General features: G+C 37.8%; 1 protein-coding gene across 1 annotated transcript; it reads right to left on the bottom strand.

Moving 5' to 3' along the window:
• Positions 1-4851: 4851 nt before the first annotated feature.
• On the bottom strand, positions 4852-18293 carry LOC143420424 (uncharacterized). Its single transcript, XM_076888585.1, has 11 exons — positions 18021-18293; positions 14541-14635; positions 13864-14189; positions 12372-12630; positions 11716-11766; positions 11295-11336; positions 8822-8969; positions 7327-7464; positions 6910-6961; positions 5062-5094; positions 4852-4923 (listed from the first exon to the last, which is right to left on the bottom strand). The coding sequence occupies exons 1-11, from the start codon at positions 18038-18040 to the stop codon at positions 4852-4854; spliced, it is 1236 nt and encodes a 411-aa protein (XP_076744700.1). The 5' UTR covers positions 18041-18293.
• Between the last annotated feature and the right edge of the window lie 3134 nt (positions 18294-21427).

The raw sequence follows: 21427 nt of genomic DNA, 5'->3' as shown, positions 1-21427 counted from the left end.
AAGTTCTGTTGTGGTTGGAACAGCTGAAGTGTCTGAAGGGCAGCTGTCAGTCAGAAGAACAGCAAGTGTCTCACTTGCTTCACTGTGGAAAAAAAATATGATAAATAGGTTAGAAATTATATCCTATTAGAGTCTACTGGACATAAAACATATCTCCTCTAACAGATTGTATACAATTTTGGGAAAAATGAACAACTTTCACAATATAGTAAGTGACATCAACATATGTATAAAAACACTTTCTTAAACAGAGCTCTTCTGTCTTAAACAAAAAATAAATAAATAAAAAATAATAAAAAATAATAGTAGATAGGAAAGTAATCTAATATTGAAGGAGAGTAATAAAAATAATTCAGCAAAACTTGTAAATGAAGAATGACAAAATAAAAAACTCATGTAAAAGTGTAAATGATGTTGAAACAAAAAATGTAGTACTTCCTATTATTATCATAAACATACAATGGTTTGGTTATGTTGTATTTGTTATGTCATGTTGAAGAAACAGAGTACATCCCCAATAACCTTGCACTTTTTTGTGTATTTACAGAAAATATGAAAAAAAAACCACTCTTAAATTTCCTACTTACAGTTAATGTACATGACTATGAAGCCATGTGGGCATAATTTTCAAAGGCTGCATTTTATATAAGCCTATATTTTATACTCTTGTTACCATGCAAGTCGTGTAGGATCAGGTTGACAAACATCTGAGCTCCGCAGGTCACTGGCAACCCAGGTCAGGTTGGATTCCAACAGTCTCTGGACAGGCAAATCAGGAGCACCACACACCACTGACAAAGCACAGAGTACCATGAGTAACAGTGACAAATTATTATATCATGTAAAGCAGTTGGTAGGAAAATAACAAAATAAGCATGCAAACTAACTCAGGCGAGTAAGGGAACTTTCAGCTGTAAATAAATTGTTGCTCGCAATGATCTGTTGCAAAAGTTTTTTTAAGGAGCAAACATTGATGGGTCCAGACATCTCCAATATCACCATACAGCTGTACAACCTAGAGACCAAAAGACAACAGGGCAAAGAGGAAAAAGTTGGATTGACATTACACTCTGTCAGTGGAATTTCTTTTTTCTTTCTACCATTAGCATACGTGCAGGTAAAATGCAAAAACAAAAACCCAAAACAAAACATGATTACCTCTGGTTTGTCCCATGACATTCTATATGAGCACCCTGAGTAATGAAAGTCAAAACATGATTCACATTATAGAAGTATGATCAATAATTATAGGCCTACACAAGAAATCATTATACAAGTTTACAGTAAGGTTTACCTGATATTGCTTTGTAATATTATAATTACTGCACCTGGTAAGAAAGAATTTTTAATATGTGTAAATTATTAACAGATTTTGTTAAAAGCAATCACATTTAACATCCTGGAGACCTTTAAATGACAATTCTTATTCTCTCTATTGTAAAAACAGACAGACAAACCCAGAACCATGTTCCCAGGTAGGCCTTAGTTACACAGGCCCAAAGACCAACGCCATGGCAACAACCGGTTGTCAAAATGTGTATTTCCCAAATGGTTGGTGAGTGGCTTCTTGAGGTGACTGACAGTCACTAGGACTGTCAACCGCTGGTTGGGCAATATAGATTTTTCCCTAACAACCAGAGGTTGGCAGGGGGTTTCTAAGCCTGCATGACTGAGGCAGAAAACCAGGACAGTTTAGTTTAACAGCAGAACTTTTTACTGCTCACTGTTGCTTTGTCTGCTGTTGTGACCAACATACTGATACTAACAAATGCATAGTAAATATCAACACAATCTACACTTACTGTATGTAATGTAATTGGATCAAGACTTACTGTTGCTTTGTGGGACATGTGAGGAGTGCAGCAGGACTTAGTAACTGTCAAATAGGGTTACAAAGTTACAAAGTTGCATTATATATATATATAGTAATTATATATTAATGAAGCATACTATAAGCATACAGTGTGGTACATACCAAGCTTTTTAGGTACTGAATGTTAACAGCTTCACTAGTAACATTGATTCTAAAAGCATAAAATTGGCCTGAGAAAGCGATAAAGAAAAGGGATGGTTAGCATGTGGGTGAAGTTTCTGAGACGCCATAAAAATACTTATTAACTGAGAAGTTCTCTTCTCAGATAGCTTGCTTCATAGAAGCAACGTTCTGTTTTCCAAAAGCCTAAATATTTTCTTTAAATTTGAATAACAATGGTGCATTCACTCATCACATATTGCAGCAGCAGCCTGGATTCTAAAAATGTCAATGCAATATTGTGATTATTTTTCTTACGTGTAGAATTACAGAAAGCTGTGCAATCACAGAAGCGAGGCATTTCCCCTGAGGATCAGACAAACATGGTTACAGCAGCAAAACCCTTGATAAACAGGGGTGAATATAAAAAGCATCTGTGTTTGTGATACTCACTGCTACAAGAGTCTGTCTTCAATTTAGGAGCCGGGTTGGAGTTGGGCTCTAAGAGGAAGCTGTAGATTAAACATGTATAAGTTACAGGGTGTACAGACACACATCCAGTGGACATAAAAAAAAGTGTGTTGCTCACCATGTTAGTGGGGAGGATTTATTTAACTGACATATATCGTCAAGAGAAGACGTGGAATTGCATCTCACAAAACCGCCACTAGAGGGCTCTGCATCCTTACACAGATTTCGACCTGATGTGGAGAAAATCCAAAGAGAGTATTGGATCTGTCAATGTCTGATTTTGCACTTATTTTGGTTATTTAATATACTTTTTTCAAGAGAGAGCTGAAAATATCACACACGTACACAATGCAAATTTTCTATGACAGGCACAGATATTATCAGAAATCCTATTTACTGATATACCTGTTAGGTACACCTGTTCATCTGCTTGTTAACAACAAGATCTAAACAGCCAATAGCACGGCAGAAACCCAACAAAGTAAAGCACGTAGCCATGATCAAGACAACCTGCTGGAGTTCAATCTGAGCATCAGAATGGGGAAGAAAGTTTATTTAGGCCTCTGTGATGGGGCTAGATGGCTAGTGTGAGTATTTGAGAAATGACTAATCTAATGGGATTTTCACTCACAGATCATTTCAATTTGAAAAAAAAAAAGAAAGAAAACATCCATTGAGCCAGACTATTTCAAGCTGATAAGAAGGCAAGACCAATCGCAATGTCTTGGAACAGGAGATTCACATAGTTGCTGAGTGATGTTGTATGATGGCATCATGCCAATTTGGATCAAAATCTCTGAAGAATGTTTGCAGCACCTTGTTGAATCTGTGCCACAAAGAATTAAGGCCGTTCTGAGCCAAAAAGGGCTCCGACCAAGTGCTAGGTGTACCTATCAAAGTGGACACTGAGTGTAAAAATCTAAAGCAATCTCCAACTCCAAGCTGATGTTCAGCCCATTCCATTGCATTATATCAGAAACTAGTCAGTTCAGAGTTGTTATGAGGAACTCTAATCCAATCTTCTAATCCATCTCCTGTGGTTATAACAATTCTGTTAATCTTGATAAATATCGGTAAGTAAAGTTGAACAGGTATGCCTGAATAGATATGAAAACACAGAGATGAAGATAAATGTATATTTGGTGGGTGAGTGAACAGTGTGAGTCAAAAAGTCCAGTGACGATTAGTGGATTCTGAGAGGTCTGTCAGCCTACTCCTGTTTGCTGTAATATCACTGGTTAAGTTGACTGATTACAACAGGTCTAATATTTCCATGTGTACACTTAATTCAAAAATGAATGCAGGTTGCATGTTTGTAAAAAAAAACTTAGTTAGAAACTTGGAAAAAAATAGTTATATTATTGGGTGTGATTTTTAGGATGGTTCACATGATTCCATTTAATGAGTTAAATATTTGTTTTGATATGATTAATCATCTAGCTGATGATTCACAGCTAGAAGGTCCTGGACTTTAAGCCTTGAAACTGGAGCCTTTCTGTGTGGAATTTGCATGTGCAAATAGTTTAAATGGTGATTCTAAACTGGTCATAGGTCTGAATGTGAGTGTGAATGTCTGTCACATGGTTAACATGTGACAGACATTCACACTCCACAGTGTACCACACCTCTCAACTTGTTAGGTGGGAAGCACTCCTTTACCATAATTCACTTTTCATTAGCTAGGTCTATTGCTGTATTTTCAGCCTCAAGTATTATCAAGCATAAATTTTACTTAAGTCACACAAGTATTAACAAGAGATCATCTCTTTAACGGGGAGAGAAAATTAGAGCACATATCTCAATGTGTCACCCCTTTGATTTGATACTATTTATTGATTTTCAGTAATGAACTTATACATATTAACTTAAGTCACCACCTGGATTTACCTAAGTAAATAGTGTAAGAGCATTTATTTTAAAATTTGTATTTTTTTAAACTTTTTCTTTTTTTTTTTTGCTTGGCCGTATATTTTTAACTGGTTGTTCTCTTTGGCATGATACAACTTTGTAAGAAGACACTGGGCAAAGCATCTAAGATGGGCTTTTTATAATCCATCTTCAGGACACTGCGGTTTTCAACACAACAAAGCCACATCAGCAACATTATCAGGAGCTTTGTGCAAGTACTGAATAAGTGCAATCCGATACCCTGGGTACTGTGGTCCTCTTTTCCTTTTAAATCCACACTTTTCCTTGACACCATTATGTTTTCTATCAAGAAGATAGGAAGTCATATTTTGAACTATTTTACTGCAGTTGGGAACAGGGAAGGAAGCAGCACACAAGAAAGAGCAGTTGCCAAAGTAAAACGGGAAGATGGACAAAGAAGACCGGGAAACTAATTCACAGACAAAACAGAGTGAAGCAAATGCAAGGAAACAAGTGCTCACCCACTCTCTCCATCTCTCCTATGATTCTCGCTTGCATTGGTGCTCCAGCTCGCTGCAGTGCAGCGTCTCCAGCTTGTTGAAGTTCACACACTGAGACAGCATGGTTGAGCAGCAGCACCACATTGCAGGCAGTTTGGCTGGAAACAAAAGAGTTTCATGTGAGCGCGCACGATCTGCTGCACATGTAACAGCTGTACAAAGCAGCTCCTCATATCCTTTTTACCTTACATTCCTTTTTGCACTACAGGACACTTCAACTACCTGCAAAGAGAAAAAGGAGAGTTAAAGCCATGAGCCAGGCTTACAGGAGAAATTTGATTCTGTAAAGTATATAAGGTGTTGTCGTTTTCTGTACTGACCTGAAGTTGTCTGTCACCCTGACAGAAATTCAAAGAGCCTGTTTTTCTTTTTGCTGCATCAACACTGTCATTGTGACAACCCAATGCTTTTGACACCTGAGTGATAGATGGAGAGAGGGAAGCAGACAGATAGAGATGTTTGAGGGAGGTGATGGGAGTTTGACGTATAAAGTTTAAGGAAAGTAGCACGTTTTGTTAGTTTCTGCAGTCTTAGACGTCAGGATGAGAGCTATAAAGACCACTCAGGTTTAACTGTAAAAGCACTTTGTTCTTTTATATACATATTATGAAACCATAATGTATTTCAGTCAAATTATAGTTTTTAAATATAGGAATTTAAGCCATTAGAACAATTTGACACAAAGTTTCCATGATGTATAACAAAATATCCCATGGAAACTGTTTTTTGTTTTTTGATTGATCAGATTACAAGTGCCACAGTTATGTATAGTGGCTTCAGTAGGATACAATTTGGATATTGACTCATATGTTTACTGACGCATTCTAGATATGTTAAGCACATGGTCAAACTAAGGATACTGAATCATTTATAGTAGCTTTGTGTATTGGGACTCCTCTGGCTTGAAAGGACTATTTGTCAGCTCAGCCGTGGTAAACAGTGTGTTACTTCCTGGACAAAAACGTATGGGAAAAGAAAGACACAGCTCACTGCTATTCCCGGGATGTTGTTTTGTTCCAAGTGGGACACAACTCATACTCTCCTGGGCAACAAAACTTCAGAGCTGAGACTTTTATCTCTGAGCTGTCAGTGCATCAACACAGCACTATTAGACAGCCTTGCATGAGAATTCACTGAACAACCTTTGCTTACATGCTATTTCCTTGCAATGGACCTTAAAAATATGACTAGATTTGTGTCAAAATGATCAAGCATTAAAAGTGAACCAAAGACTTAATATAGCAGGACTGATTTATGATCCATGTTGAGAATTGTAATGGTTATGTACAAATTTATTCTTCAGTAATATATATTAATAACCATAACAATAATTTAAAAAGAAAGAAATGGTCAAAGGAAGCTGGGACTATGATACCGTATAGTATAATCTCAAGACAAAGCTGGAAGTGGACAGGAAGGGTTAAAGAATCATAACTGGACATTTTATATATTTAAATCAGGTAAGGTTGTTGCTTTTATGGGTAGAAACATAGTGGACAATATCTTGATCACATAACTTTGTTGTTTGGTAATGAGTTTCTTTCTGCAACACAAAGCTGAAGGAGAGGAGAAAAATGGTACAAAGCAAAAAGGGTTATTGGGAGGAAATGACTAGTCGAAATAACTGTGAATATATCTACAGTGTCTAATAATTTGCATATCTATTACTGCTGTTTCCATTACATTTTATTTGTTTTATCATTAGCTTTACTATGCAAAGACAGCTACCAGAGACAGCTAATAATCATGGTCTTTATGTAGAAAGGTCTATCTGACATAGGCTGAGAACTGCATATCAAGTGTCAGTAAGAATATTATGTAGGAAGTGTTCATTTAAGTTAGGAATGATGGGAAAGGAGAAGAGAAGACACTGAAGAAAGCAAAAAAAAGATTAAAGAACCACATTTATAACACAGAGGCAGCAGAATTTGTAAAAGGTCAAAGTAGTAATAAAGCAACAAATATTTGGCGTAAAAAAAATCTAAATTATTTTCAGGTGATTCACAGGGTTGGAATGCGCTGCTCCCACAAACTTACATTGTGCTTACAAGACTTGTTTGTAAAGCATGTGTCAATGACCGGGTGGTAACTGAAAGAAATATGAGAAACGTAACGAGATGGACAAGGGAAATTTGTCATTCTCACCAAATTTTGGACCTCTTCTTCAGTCTTGTTGCCCTCTACACTTATGGGCATCCAATAGTAAGCACCTGCAGAAAGCAATACATCTGTGAGGCCATGCAAATGCAAAAAGGAAATCGGAAAGGACAAGAAGTGAATATTTGCTTACTGTTATTGGAACAGAGTTGACGGACATCACAATGAACTAATCTGGTGGATCCTGAAAGAAAATGTCAACTTTACAAATTGTTTCTTCTCATTACTAACACAAACTGTAAACAGAATCTCCAGTTAAATAAAATGTCGAGTGACTGCATGTTAGCAAAGGCTAACCTGATGTGAATAATCCTCCAGGTGTGCTTTGGCTGGCTGCCGGAGTTGTGACTGAAGGTATGTGGGTGCTTGTTGAGATCTGAATAGCTGAACTGGTGTTCATGGGCAGGATTGAGTTCAGAGGCGAAGCTGTAGTGTCTGTGCGGAGAATGTGATTAGTAGTGACAGGCAAAACTGGTGCTGGGGCTGAAAGACTATTTGTTGAGAATTTGATGGAGGAAACTGAAATACAACAAATATTCAGGTGCCAACTTTTAATTTTTGTCCAGTAGAATACCCTCCATTCCATTATTTGGTCCCATTATCTAGTTGTTTGTGGCGGTTTAGCTTTTTGGGTGTTTTTAGACAGTATCTGTCATTTTTTTTAGGTTTTCTTGATAGCTTTGATACAGTTTTCATATCAGGAATGCATTTTCCCACCCACATTTGCACATGTTGATGCATTTGCTATCTAAATGTTACACCTCTGTAAACAGAACTACAGATCTCTGACTTACCTGGATACTCTCCATCATTGCATTAGCATTTGCAATGAAATCAAAGCAAACTTCTTTCTTTCTAATATGTAAGAAAGAGTAAGGCCGGTCACACGCTGTCAGTAGTAGTAGTGAAATTATGCGTCAACTGAGAGCAAATCTAAACACATGTTCTCAGTCTTGCATCAAGACAAGTGCATGTCATGAAACTGCTAATTACACACAAGCACATACTGTAATTATATGTGTGACTTCACTGTAGCAAAGAGTAGTTGGTGCTGCGTTCTATGTTTTATATATTTTACTGGAGTGGTTTGTGAAGAAGGATAGCAGCAAAAGTGAAAGGAAAGGTTTACAAGACAGTAGTGAGACCTCCTATGTTGTAGGGTTTGGAGACAGTGGTATAGCCGGAAAAACAGGAGACAGAGCTGGAGGTGGAGGCTGATGATTGGTTATGGCGACCCCTAAATAGAACAGCCGAATATAGAATAAGAAGATGAAGATAGTTTCGTGTGTCTGATATGACTTTTTTCAGTTTTAGCAGTCATACTGAGTAAACTGTGGAGTAAATCCTTCACATTTCTTTTTTGTCTCTGAATTCCAACATTTTTGTAGTTCTGGTATTCTTACCAAAGACAGCAAGGTTTTGGTAAAAGTTTAAAAGCTTTAGGTGTCTTAAAGACTTCACATGTTTTGATATATGCAAAAAAGTTTCAAGAATTGTTTTGGTGTCTTTTGCACATATGGGTCTGTGTTGGGAGAACTGTTTCCAGAAGTACATTAAGAGTTGAGAGAATGATGTTATTAGTGTGAGAACGGCATGAAAGTGATGACTCCAAAGAAGAACCTGCTTTTGATTTTCCCTCCCCTCTAAAGAACTATCACATGATGGTAAACTACCACATGCACTAATCTCTTGATTAGAGCAGGCGAGGAATTACAAGTCCCTCATCATCAGTGGCATATCAGTGGAGAGAGTGGACAGTTTCTGATACCTGAGTGTCTACTTCACTCAGCACCTGTCATGGTCCTGCCACACGTTAAGAAAGACTGCCAGCTTCTCTTCTTCTTCAGAGGACTCAGGGACTTCCATCTGCCACTGAGGGTGCTCAAGAACTTTTACTCTTGCACCATCGAGGGCGTCCTGACGGGAAACATCTGCACCTGCTTTGGGAACAGCACCAAGCAGGAGATACGAGAGCTGCGAAGAGTGGTGCGCTCAGCCAAATGCATCATTCGATCAGAGCTTCCTGACCTGCTGTCCATCTACACCAAGCGGTGCAAGACCAAAGCCAGGAAGATTATGATGGAGCTCTCCCATCGCTTCTGCTCCCTTAAGGCCAAAAAAGAGAGAATGAGGAGGAGCTTCTTCCCCCAGGCTATTCTGGGACCTGAACCAGGCCTAGGACTAGACTCTCTCACACATATCACATCACCACACGCACTCTGGTTTTTCTTCTTGCACACTTCCTATAATTTATAACTTATAATTTCTTTTGACTAATAATCTCTTACGTAAACTGTTTTTTTCTCACATGTTTACTGTAAATTTCTAAGTTAAAGCTGTAAATTTTGTAGTAACCTGTAAATTTGTATATCTTACTGTAAACCTACTGTCATTTAATGGTCGGGCACTGCACAGCTACAAGCATTCCACCTCGTCATACTGTGTATGGTTGTGTGTGTGACAAATTGAATTTGATGACCCATCTGACTTCATTCCACCAATAATGCTTTTCTAGAATTTCAAAGACAGATTGGTGCTGCAGCAGCTATCGTTCAGCCTTCTCTGAAGGGTAGCTGGCCTCTTCCTTAGAGATAGAGATAGGGTGAGGAGTTCAGCCATCCATGAGGGGCTCAGAATATAGCTGCATTCTCCACATTGAAAGTACCCAGTTGTGGTGGTTCAGGCCTCTGACAATGATGCTGCATGGGTGAGGTGTTCTGAGCTTGTTCCACCGGGAGGACACCCCGGGGCAGACCCGGTGGAACATGCTGGGGGAGGTGGCTGGGGAGAGGGAGGTCTGGGTGCCTGATGTGATCACTCTCAGATTCTGCTCTGACATCCAGATAGTGAGGAATCTAGTGTAATAAATCTGGTGCACTCAGCCTTTTATTAACTGATGTGGCTAGTGCAGGGTCGGCACCAGAGAATATAAATTGGATGGCCAACCAAGTTTGACAGTTGGTTCTTGAGCCAAATTCAAATCACACGATGACAAATCAGATAACAGAGATGAGAGACATTAACTCTAGGTGCAGAAGACTGCCAATGACCTCACTACACATTTGGCCAGTTGACTGTGAGCTCACAACATCCTTAACATATTTCCATTTGTTTTCCAAGGGGTCATGCTTTAAAAGTAGCTGCACAAGCTATGAACTCTTTTTTAGTTTCAAAGAGACATGAGGGGTGCTTCCCATAGTCTGATCTGCATAGGCCCATCCACTCAGTGAGTGGCCTCCTCTCTGATGCCGGTTACAATGATTGCTGCAGAAGCACTACACTACTGGACTGCAAAAACTTAGCAGTTATATGGCTGATTATGTGGGTTTTTCCCAAATTGTATGACTTAATGTAACTTGTAGTTAAAGTATATTAGTAGAATTCAGCTGAGGGAGCACAGTAACTTGATTGGATAGCCCTGGACCTCCAAGGCCCGCCCACAGTGTCAAGTAGTAGTAGCAGTAGTAATAATGCTACAATGTGATGTGGGGCATTTTTTCTTGACAAACATTTGGCCCCTACCAACTGAATGTTGTTCAAATGCCACAGCCTACTTGAGTATAATGACTGACCAGGTCTATCTCTTTGTATTCATCCTATTAGGACCACAGCTCAAATGATCTCAAACTGTTTTGTTTTTTTTAAACATGACAGTGAGTTCACTGTACTCAAATGGCTTCTGTGGTTACTATTTCTCAAACCAGTAGAGCGCCTTGATTTGCTGATTGATTCTTATCATAGATGTGCCGCCAACAAATACACAGCAATTGTTATGCTATCATGTCAATATGGACTAAAATCTCTGAGGAATGTTTTCAGCACCTTGCTGAAAGTATGACACAAAGAGTTCAGGCAGTTCTGAAGGCAAATACACTAGCAAGGTGAACCTAATAATGTGGCTGGTGGGTGTATGGTAGTAGTATAATAATTTGACCATATCTAACAGCAAATGATTAGCCCAGAAATCAAATTTCAGCCATCTTCTATGATTTCATGTTATTATGACAAACCTGTAATTTATACAAAAGACAGAAATCTTAACTCAAAATCCCACAAAATATCCTTTGATTTCTGTTGTTTTTTCTGATTTGCCTCCAATGTAACAAGACAAACTCACAAATCATTATTACTAGCTAAAATAATGGACCAAAATGAAATATCTTTATACAGATAGTGAAAAAAATATGCAAAGTAGTCATCAACAAGAAGTTTCTGTGGGTTGTTATTAGAGCATATTTTAGTACGTGTCTCAGGGTGATGCTTACCAGATGAAGGCAGCAGGGACCGGCCAGCTCCCAGTGTAGTTGCTGTAAATGTGAAGGAATTCTTTACATTTTTCTCTTTTGCATTGTAAAAGCAAGGTAGATTTCCTCTAGTCTCTTTCTTTGTTGTTTCTGCGCTATTGTGATACAGTTTTTGTTAAGGTACTCCTATCTCTTACACTGCAATAGCATTTCTGAAAAGCATATTTACACAAAAATAGGCCATCTGGTTATGTAAAAATAAAATAAAATAATATTTTTTATGTTTTTAGGTGAGAATCCACATTTACACAGTCTTAAATGAACAATAGAAATATCCTCTAATGGACAAACACATATTTAGTCTTTTATATTCATACATTCAGAGAAATAAACACAGCATGCATACTGGTGTCTAAGTCACACTAGTCGCATGGATACACACCATTAGTAATGCTTCTGTAAGCACGAGCCCCACGTTTCAACCGTTTGTGGTCTACAAGACATAAAAACATGCAACACTCAACATTCAACATGCCTGGAGAACATGCACTGCAGTGGTATGGAAACAAGTGACAGGCATAAAGATAACAAAGACAAGTTTTGCATGCAATGTTATTGTTTTAAGCAAATGATATTGGAGAGCCATTCCTGTAGTTTTTGTTTTTGTTGAAAGTTAATTGTCTAAATGTTTGCTCTGCTTTTTTATGATTAAAAATTACTTTGAAAATGTAAAACAATGGAAAAGAAACCTTCCAATTTTCAATAATCACTTTTAGTTTTTGTATTTTTCTCAACTCTTTAAGGAAGACTTGAAAATTAATTTCTGGTGTAAAATCTCTCGTGTGACACCATTTTTCTAAATGAAAAAACTGAAAGCAAAGCTGTAACAACTTCTCTAATGAGGCAGGATCAGATAAATGCTTAATAACCTGCTGTTTGGCTAACATTAAGGTCGTTTCTGTGACAGAAAAGACAGCCCTGCATTTTATTATGAACGCAGCCACTGTTAGTTTGGCAGTCCATTCATGATTAATATTAATACATCTACTCTAGAACAGTTGCGATCCGTGACAGGTTATTCTTTCATATCTGGCTCACCACACATAAGGCTGGGGTCTATTTGCCTTGCACTGGGACTGGTCACTCCCCAGTATTTGGCATTCCAGCCAATCACAGTGCCGTCCTCGCAGGGCCCACGAGCACCCAAGTCTGCCCACATGCGGAACAAGTACAGCTCCACATTTCCGAGATTAGGTCCTGGGGGTGGATCTCTGGGACGACAGCCCATCCATAGAGAGCCGTAGGAGGGGATGGCCTGAGCGATGACAGTCCTCTCTGCTATAATGTCCCCATCAACCTGGAACAATTAAAAAAGTTAGATGTTTCTATGTCTGTCTTTATTGTTTTTCCTCTTCTAGTTTTTGCTCACATTTGAAGGCAGGCAAACTAAAAAAAAAAAAAAGACTAGATCAAATTTAGTCACATAACCATAACTAGACCGATTTTATCGATCTCTTTTCATTTATCCGATTCAGGGTCATGGGGGGGGGGGCGTTGCCTATCCCAGCTGTCACTGGGCGAGAGGCAGAGTACACCCTGTAGAGGTTGCCAAAGTGTTGCCAGGCTAACAGAGAGACAGACAACCATTCATGCTCACATTCATGCCTATGGTCAATTTACTATCCTCATTAACCTAACCACATGCATATTCTGATGGACTACAAGTCTATCCATTCAAGAGACCTAAAGATCCTAAAGATGAAACTGAAGCACACTGAGGACTTCCACACTAGTGGCCAGCAAGCCACACAGTAGGTAAAATGTAAGGCAAAGCAGCACTGAGTTGCACTTTAAACTTAGACCAAGTAGATTGTCCACTAATATACATGGCTGGCTTGCCAAGTCAAGTCTTTATTTGGAAAAGAAATGCTATCAGAACTAGAAATGATGGCCAAAATGTAAATTTATAAGATCAAGTTGTAATAAAGTAATGTTATCCTTTAAATTGCTCTGACAAAGTTTAAAAAGAATTTTATATTTCACAGGCTTAACCTGCTATTTATGGTTTTATAAAACTATCACAGTGTATCTACAAAACAAAAGTACTGAGACAGCAAGGGATTGCAGTCATTAGCATTACCTGGCCTGCCTAAAATAACCAAGCTAATACATATTTCCCTTAGCAGTTCTTTGGAAACTATTTTCATACAACTGTGAGGGCTAAACATAGACTCAGCAACTCAACTTCTTGCAAAACTGTAACTGTGTTTGTCTAAACAGTACCTGCCATTTTTGTTTTGTATTTTATTTCAAATTCCACTCATTATGTGCAGTGTCTTTGCAAGTTTCAGTTATGTAACAGTTTTTCTCTTTTTTTACAAACACTGTTTGTTTTGGGTTTGTGCTAACATGGGAAAATTGTTGTTTTGACTTTTGTGCTGCTTCTTATTGTAACTACTAAATAAATTACACACATATACATACAAATACATCAATTTGTAATAATATTGGGTGTTTTTACAATCTTGCATTGTTACTTTTTATGCAAGTAAAATATCTGAATGCTTTGTCAAACACTTTTCAGTGTTACCTTCAGACTAAAAGTGTTGCCCTTTATATCCCTCCTTAGACACACTCTGTGCCAATGCGTTGGGGACAGCTGGAGAGGAAATCGGTGTCGCACTCCTAGTAGCCATCCATATAGTGCTCTTTCATCTCCCTCCAGGCCTAACTCGGGCCTAGGTGCGAAGGCTGAGCGGTAAGAGAAGGCCACCCAAGCACCAGGGAGGACCACACGAATGTCCACACATATGGTCATCTCATAAAGGAGGGGCACAGCTGTCCTGTCCTGCAGGGTCCAGTGGTCTTTGCAACCATTTAATACTGCTTTAGTGTCTCCCAGGAAATTGCCAAGTGCTGCAAATGGGTAAAAGAAATCCAGACAAAAAGTTTTAATTGCACTTCGACACAGTGGAGACAGATAAAATCTCAGTGGTGGCTTAGAGCCAAATAAAATAGCACACTTAATTTGAAGTTAAGTCAGCAATATGTTGTCAAAGGAGCTTGCAAAGAAAAGCGTCTGGACTTCTTTAAGTTACTTGAAGACGTTTCACCTCTCATCCGAGAAGCTTCTTCAGTTCTAAGGTCAAATGGTAGAGAGTCCCAGATATAAACCTAGTGGGAGTAACCCCCCACAGAGGGACAACCCCCCACAGGGGGTCCTTTTGTCCCTCTGTGGGGGGTTACTCCATTACCTGTAGTCATTACCTGTAGGAGCAGCTCCCAGCAACACAAGCAAGATGGTGAGAAGAAAATAAGGTTTCCATCTCCACCTCCCCTCTAAGCAAAGGTCAAACATCCTCCTGGAAATATGAGGCAACACACTCCGCAGTCAGTTATTCATCCGTTTCTCTCTTTTCATTTTGTTTTGCAAATTTCTACATGTCAATCATGTTATTCAAAGTAAATTTTCAAACTTTTTTTAAACAAGAACAACTTGCGTGCCAGCTTCCTCTTACTGTACTTATGTAATACACCTCGTCTGTGTCTCTCTAAATGTAGATTCGTGTCAGTTTTTGTTTCAGTTGTGGGATTGCATTCAACTTCTCCTTTCCTCTCCTCGTAAACTGACACGATCTTGTATTATATGTGCCTTTGTGTGCACTGAAAGGTTGACAATGGGGCAAGGGTGGACACATAGAGATTGGGTTACACCTTACTACATTCATGCCTTTAAAAGAACCCAGTAGGTTATATTTGTGTGAGTCATTTTGTGGCTAAATTTCAGTTCATGCTTGTAAAATTTAGAAAGAGCACGATATTATATATATATATATATATATATATATATATATATATATATATATATATATATATATATATATATATATATATAGACAGAAAACAATAACTAAAAGAATGTTAAATCAATTTTTTACTATCACCCCTAAACTTCATTGACTCAACATTGGATTCTGACATTAATTCTTGGTCATTTTTACACCTCGGTTAATATTAAAACAATACTGAGATGATGATCAACTAAAGATCAAAAGGACATGAAGTGGAATTTCAAATGATGTTAAAAAAATTACTTAAAATACTTTAGCATAATATAATTTATTTATCTAATGTTATGGTAAATAATGTAATGATGTTGATTAAAACATTTTGACTGTTGCATTAAACACTGGGTTTTAACATATAAATGACAACAGACAACTTGACATCATTTAAAAAAAAGATTTAATTTATTGAATCACATTAGTTTAAAATACTTTTCGGTGAATTCACTCGTGCAGTGAATGATGTCCTGCCCCGGTCTGGACTGTAATTGTGAACTGCCTGTAGATAAAGGAGAACTTTCAGACTGTCACTTCCTCCATTTGTTGAGTCGCCCAATCTACACCAGAAAACAAAACCAAAAACTGAATAAAGCAAATGAAAAAAATAAGGAATGAGCATACTTTCTTCAGATTTGATGTTTTCTACTCAAGATGTCGCTATCTTTCTCTAATTCATCTTAGCTAACATAATTTGATCATCTAAGTAATCAGTTACATTAGCAAGCTAATTTCAACTGATGACCTTTTTGACAGTCAAACATCTAGAATATGTATCACTGTGAGTGTTCAGCAATATTTTTATATAAATATAACTGATTAAGAACAGATTTGGTAAAATTGAAATATTAGAAAATAAGTGAATGCTTACCTGATGTATTCTCTGTGGTTCAGTGATATCGAACCATAAATCCATGATTTTTAAAAATCATATCCCGGTCTACTATAAATCAGTGACTACTGAACAAATGGGGTGGACCACTGTAAAAGAGGGGTGCGATGGAATTGTCCAAGTAATAATAGCTTTAATTTCCCACTCAACTATAAATCAGTGGCCTTTCAATATAATTTCCTAGTGAACTATAAATCCACCTTTATTAAGTGGGTTAGTATTTTTGCATTGATTCAACATTTATTTAGCATTGAGATTTCAATCTTGACCATAATGATGATTCAGATGAAGAATCAAAATTAATTCAATCTAATCTTGCTATCAGGGATGTAGTACACAAAAAACGGACAAACTGCAAAATGATCTAATATTAGTGATGTGTGTCTCCTCACATAAAAAATAGGCATATTCTTTGTATTCATAATAAAGAAAAAAAGAATCATTTTTGAATCTTTAATAAAATGCAAAATAGAAGTATTTTCCTCCAAACATAATATAAAATCAAATCATTCTGAGGTACATGCAGTGTAGACTAGACAAGAGAACATTTAAGTGAAGAATAACTGATAGAAAATGACTGAGCAAATTTGCAAAACAAACTATCATCTCACATAATTCTGCTTTTTCAAGTCACGCAGGTTTTATTCTCAAATCTTTCCAACGCCTGTAGTTTTTAAATGTGCCATCTGCCTCATCAGCACTTAATGCTCAATGATAATTGCTCAGTATGCTCAAAAAGTACAAATCTTTACCTGTACATGAAAAGCTTTATGTAGTAATCGAGAATTTAAGTAATACAACTGCATCCCAGCCTTTCAGAGATACAAAAGAAGGGTTTACATTCATTACCGGCCATTATTAATTCATTAATTCATTTATTATATACATTTTTTATTTTTTTGTTTCACACATGGTACAGCAGGAATTCATTTCCTATACACAACCTCCCTTTCAATTAAAGTAACACTGTTTCCGAGCATGAAACAGAGTTACTTTAATTGAAAATGTTAATTACTTGACAATTACTTGATCTACTTGACAGTAGATTTATTTGAGTGGAATAACAAATAACATTGGAAAACCTGCCCCATCATTTATCCAAAGTCAGGTAGCGATGTCGTTGTTACCCATTATTTATCTGAAAATATACACTGTCATCATTTCTTTTAGGCTGTTTCATCCAGTCACCTAACTATTACTACAAATTACTGCCTAATGATTGCTAAAGCAAAGGGAGACATATTTTCTTTGTTGGTGACGAGACACTTTTCTTTTCCTTCTTTAGACAATAGTAAATATTGTTAGTGATTTTGCACTTTCTTTTAGTGTAGCCACTCTTTTTATTATTGCAACCGTCATAACAAATGTTCTTTTATATTAACAGTTATTATCTTCCTTAAAACTAACCCAAACTTTTGTGCTTGACGTGCATTTTGAAAACCCATTGACGTCATGGGCATGTTAGATAAAAAACAACTAAATGGATCTTGTTGTTGTTTTAAATTGTCAATAAATATTAGACAAAAGCAACTATGAGTGAGTTATTCCTTTAAAATTTCATACTCGGCCTCAGTGGCTAAAGACAAGCAGCTACATGTTTCCAGTAAAACTTCTGTAATCAATTCACAAAAGTCATTACGCTTTACTGTGTTTCATTATAACACAGAATCTGATAAAATAAAAGTTAATCTACAGGGTTTGCTGCATGAAATATGCAGAATGTCAACTGGAGTGTCTGAATAAATTATACATGTAGATGGAGCACAAATAAAATCATCATCACTTTTTTTGTTCTGAAGAATGGCAACAGCACTATTCCTTGCTTAACCCCTGCTTTTTCCCACATTCTGGCTTTCCTTGAAATCGAAACATGACACATTCTTCTCGTCTTTCATTTAAGAATTTACAGCGCTGTTTTTCATATTGTGTGCATCCTTCACAAGCGTTACACAGGGTATTTTACATTATATTTTAGATTCATTAAATACGTTTTTTGAACTTTAAATGGCTTACCTGATGCTTCTCAAAAGCATCTGTAGAGTCTTTTTATGCTTGTGCGCAATTATATATGTATCCTAGGGTCCTATGGAGACTTGTCCTCTTCATTCTGCTCTGCGCATGTCTCTTCCTTATCCCCATAGTCTCATTCATCCATCTTTCATAAGTCCAAAAATTGCCACAGTTACCGTCTATTTCACAACTTGTTGTTTCTCTTTCCTTTCTGTCCTCAGTTTCTCTTTGCTGTTCCAGTAGCAACCTGTTTCTTACACAGGAGCATCATCTCTGGCATCAGATGGCATAGTTTGCAGGTGTGTTTGTGTTTCAGTATGTGCGTGTGCTAAGGTGCATTCAGGAAATCAGAAATTCTGAAATGCAAGGTTTGCCTCTGGGACGTAATAGACACAATTTTGACACACCCCCACAGAGGAGGGGGAGGGAAGTTCTATCTATCTTTCTGTCTATTTCTTTGTCTCTGCGTGACTCTTGGGTAACAGCTGGGAATACAGGATATGGGGTCAGACAGTTCCTGCAAAGAGTATTATCCTTTATCTGGTATGTGTGTGTTTCTGTGTTTGTGTGCATGCATACATGTTTCTATTTGCCAATGCAAAGTGTGTGAGGTGAGCAAAAAATTGAAACAGTCAAAAATTGTATGCTGGGCAGGTTGGCAAACCGGTCAAACATCTCTCTCTCTCTCTCTCTCACACACACACACACACACACACACACACACACACACACACACACACACACACACACACACACAATGATGGCAGGGCTTTGAATTTGAGCACTGGCATCTGGCGTCAGCCGTAAAATGAATCCAAACAAGACAAGAGCAGCCTCGGGGCGACACCGTTCTTCAAATCTCAGTGTGTTCTTTCCTGGTCTGCAGTGTGAGGAGGAACCTGCTGTAACACAGCTACCCGTTGACCACAGGAGGGCAATGAAGATATCCACAACTTTATTTTCCACAGTGGATCAAGTGTCAGCTTTTGTTCATTTTTACTGACCGGTAACGAAACAGTATCGGATCAGTGAAGCAGAGCATAACTGCAAAGTGCTGCTGCTCGTCTTCAGTGACGCGGCATTTTTAGGCGAGCTACTTGCAAACGTGAGTGTGAGCACAGACTTCAGGCTTGAGTAAATCTGAATTCCACCAGCAAGCTCTTCTGTTTTCATCTTCTGCTACACTTAATCAATTCCATTTCTTTACCTCTTCAAAGACAACACATGCTCATACCTGGAAGATCACCTGAGCTGCTCAATAATGAGCACGCTTCTGGGCAATGTTTTAGCAAATTTTCAAACTCCAACTCCGCTGCTTTTCTAGGTAGTTGCTGTAATTTGTATTCAGCCAAGGTAATCAATGTTATATCATGGTAAAAATGTACCTTTTATTGTTGGATGCAAACAACCATAAAATAAAACTGTTTGAGAATGAATTTGATGATTAAAAAGAAGGATGCAAGCCAGCAGAAGATAATTCATCATAAAAACTATTTGGGATTTTTGCCTTAACAATTTCATTGTAAATATACTGAACAAACTATTAGAAGCTCCTGACTGCAACAGAGGCATGGATGCACAGAGAAGTCACAAGATGACTTTAACACTGAAGAAAACAAGAACGTTTAATTATTCTCTAGTAATATCAGTGTCTAAGCTGATTTTTGTTGTCTTTATTCCGTGTTAATGAAAGTATTTGGAAGTGTAAGTCATATGGAAAGATGCAAATATGTGTTTTGTGTCTGTGTCATGGTATTTGACTGGTCTTGTATTCAAGCTTGCACACCAGTCGAACAAACTTTGCATCATGTTTCTCTCCCACACTCCGGAGAAACTTTGCATGTTGTTCTGCTGAATGTTAGCAGCCCTTTCCTGTAATTTTGCAATCTTAGTGCAAAATTCAATTGTAGTGTCAGCACCATCTGATCTGAATTTGATGTGACATTACACGTTTCACCTTCCACCCACAACATAGCAACTCCACCTTTATGCAAGTGATGAATATCATTGATCATGTGAGGCATCAGAGAGTTCAGTCAACGTCCAAAAACAACATATTTATGCTAAAAATGTTCATAATACTAAGTCAAAAGTCATCTCCTGCCTTGAGGTTAAATTACCTACATCATTCTCTATGTTGGAGGATATATAATGATAATATCATATTCCCGTGTTTGTCTCCAGTAGCAGGCTACAGTCAGCAGTGAGACACACCCATGCTTTGGTCATGAAGCAGAAATATCAAATTGACTTAATTAACTTATATTCTTGAATTGAATTGAGTCCTTATCCTTGCTTCTAGGTTAGTACTTTTTGATTTTACAGGTATTGTTGCAGAGTGAAACTATGCTGATAGCTCCAGCTGGCAAGCTTTTTGTGTGAGAGTCAATAAACGTATGCAAGTTCAGTAAATATGATAGATGCAAACTTCATTTAATCCACATGTTTGACTCTGATCTTTGGCTGTAAAGTTTTGTAATTCTGTCTTGCAAAGTTGCAGCCCTATCATTTTAACTAATCTGCCAACTTTGTGATGGAAGCCCCTACAGTTTGTGTCTCCAGGCCCATTTTGCACACTCACACATACCCTCACAAGGTGAAGACAATACCAGCCAGTCTACTGCAACAGGCACTGAAGGCACGGAAGATGTTTTATGGCTGATAGCTCGACAACAAAGCTTTGCCCGGAGGCTGGAAGATAAAATTAGAGCAGGGTATACGGTGTCTGAACTGTTCGAGTCTTAGTGAAAGAGTGTGGTGGAAAATCAAATAAACAATGTTAGAAACCTAGTTAACTACAGGACTAATGAATGCTGAAGTTTAATCCTCAGCTCCGCTGTTTTAACAGTGAATTTAACAGCATCACAGGACGGCTCTGTCCAGCATTTTGGTGTGACTGAAAAACCTGAAGTCTTTTAACTGATGTCTCAATAATTTTATATTATAAAACATTTACAGACACCTTGCACTGCTGATTTACTCTACATAGGTGCTACCTGCAGCCCATTATTTTATACCTAACACAAAACTCCACAGCTCCTACACTGGCCTACTTTACTTGTGAAACTAAGCAGCAACAGCAGCAGCAGTAAACTGCATTTGGACTGACAGCACAAGTGAGCGTAGGAGGTGTTGGCGACCTAATAGAGCCCAGTGTGTTTCTACCCTGAGGGCTCAGTCTTAAAGTTAAATCAACATGCTGTGAGTTTTGTTTTATTTCAGCAGCTTTTAAACACTATACAGTTTATTATTTTTTATTTCAGTATTAGGGCGGCATCAAAGACACACCGTTTTCTAAGAAAAAGCAGTTCACATTTTTCTGGTATTTCAACCGAGCAAGCAGCACATCAGCACGCTTTCAGCATTGATTATTTTTAGAAGGAACACCATCCAGCTCTGTGTGTAAGTGG

This window comes from Maylandia zebra, linkage group LG9 (genome assembly GCF_041146795.1).
Source record: "Maylandia zebra isolate NMK-2024a linkage group LG9, Mzebra_GT3a, whole genome shotgun sequence".
Lineage (NCBI taxonomy): Eukaryota > Metazoa > Chordata > Actinopteri > Cichliformes > Cichlidae > Maylandia > Maylandia zebra.
Note: the sequence above shows the minus strand (reverse complement) of the source record. Positions and strands in the feature narration are given on the sequence as shown.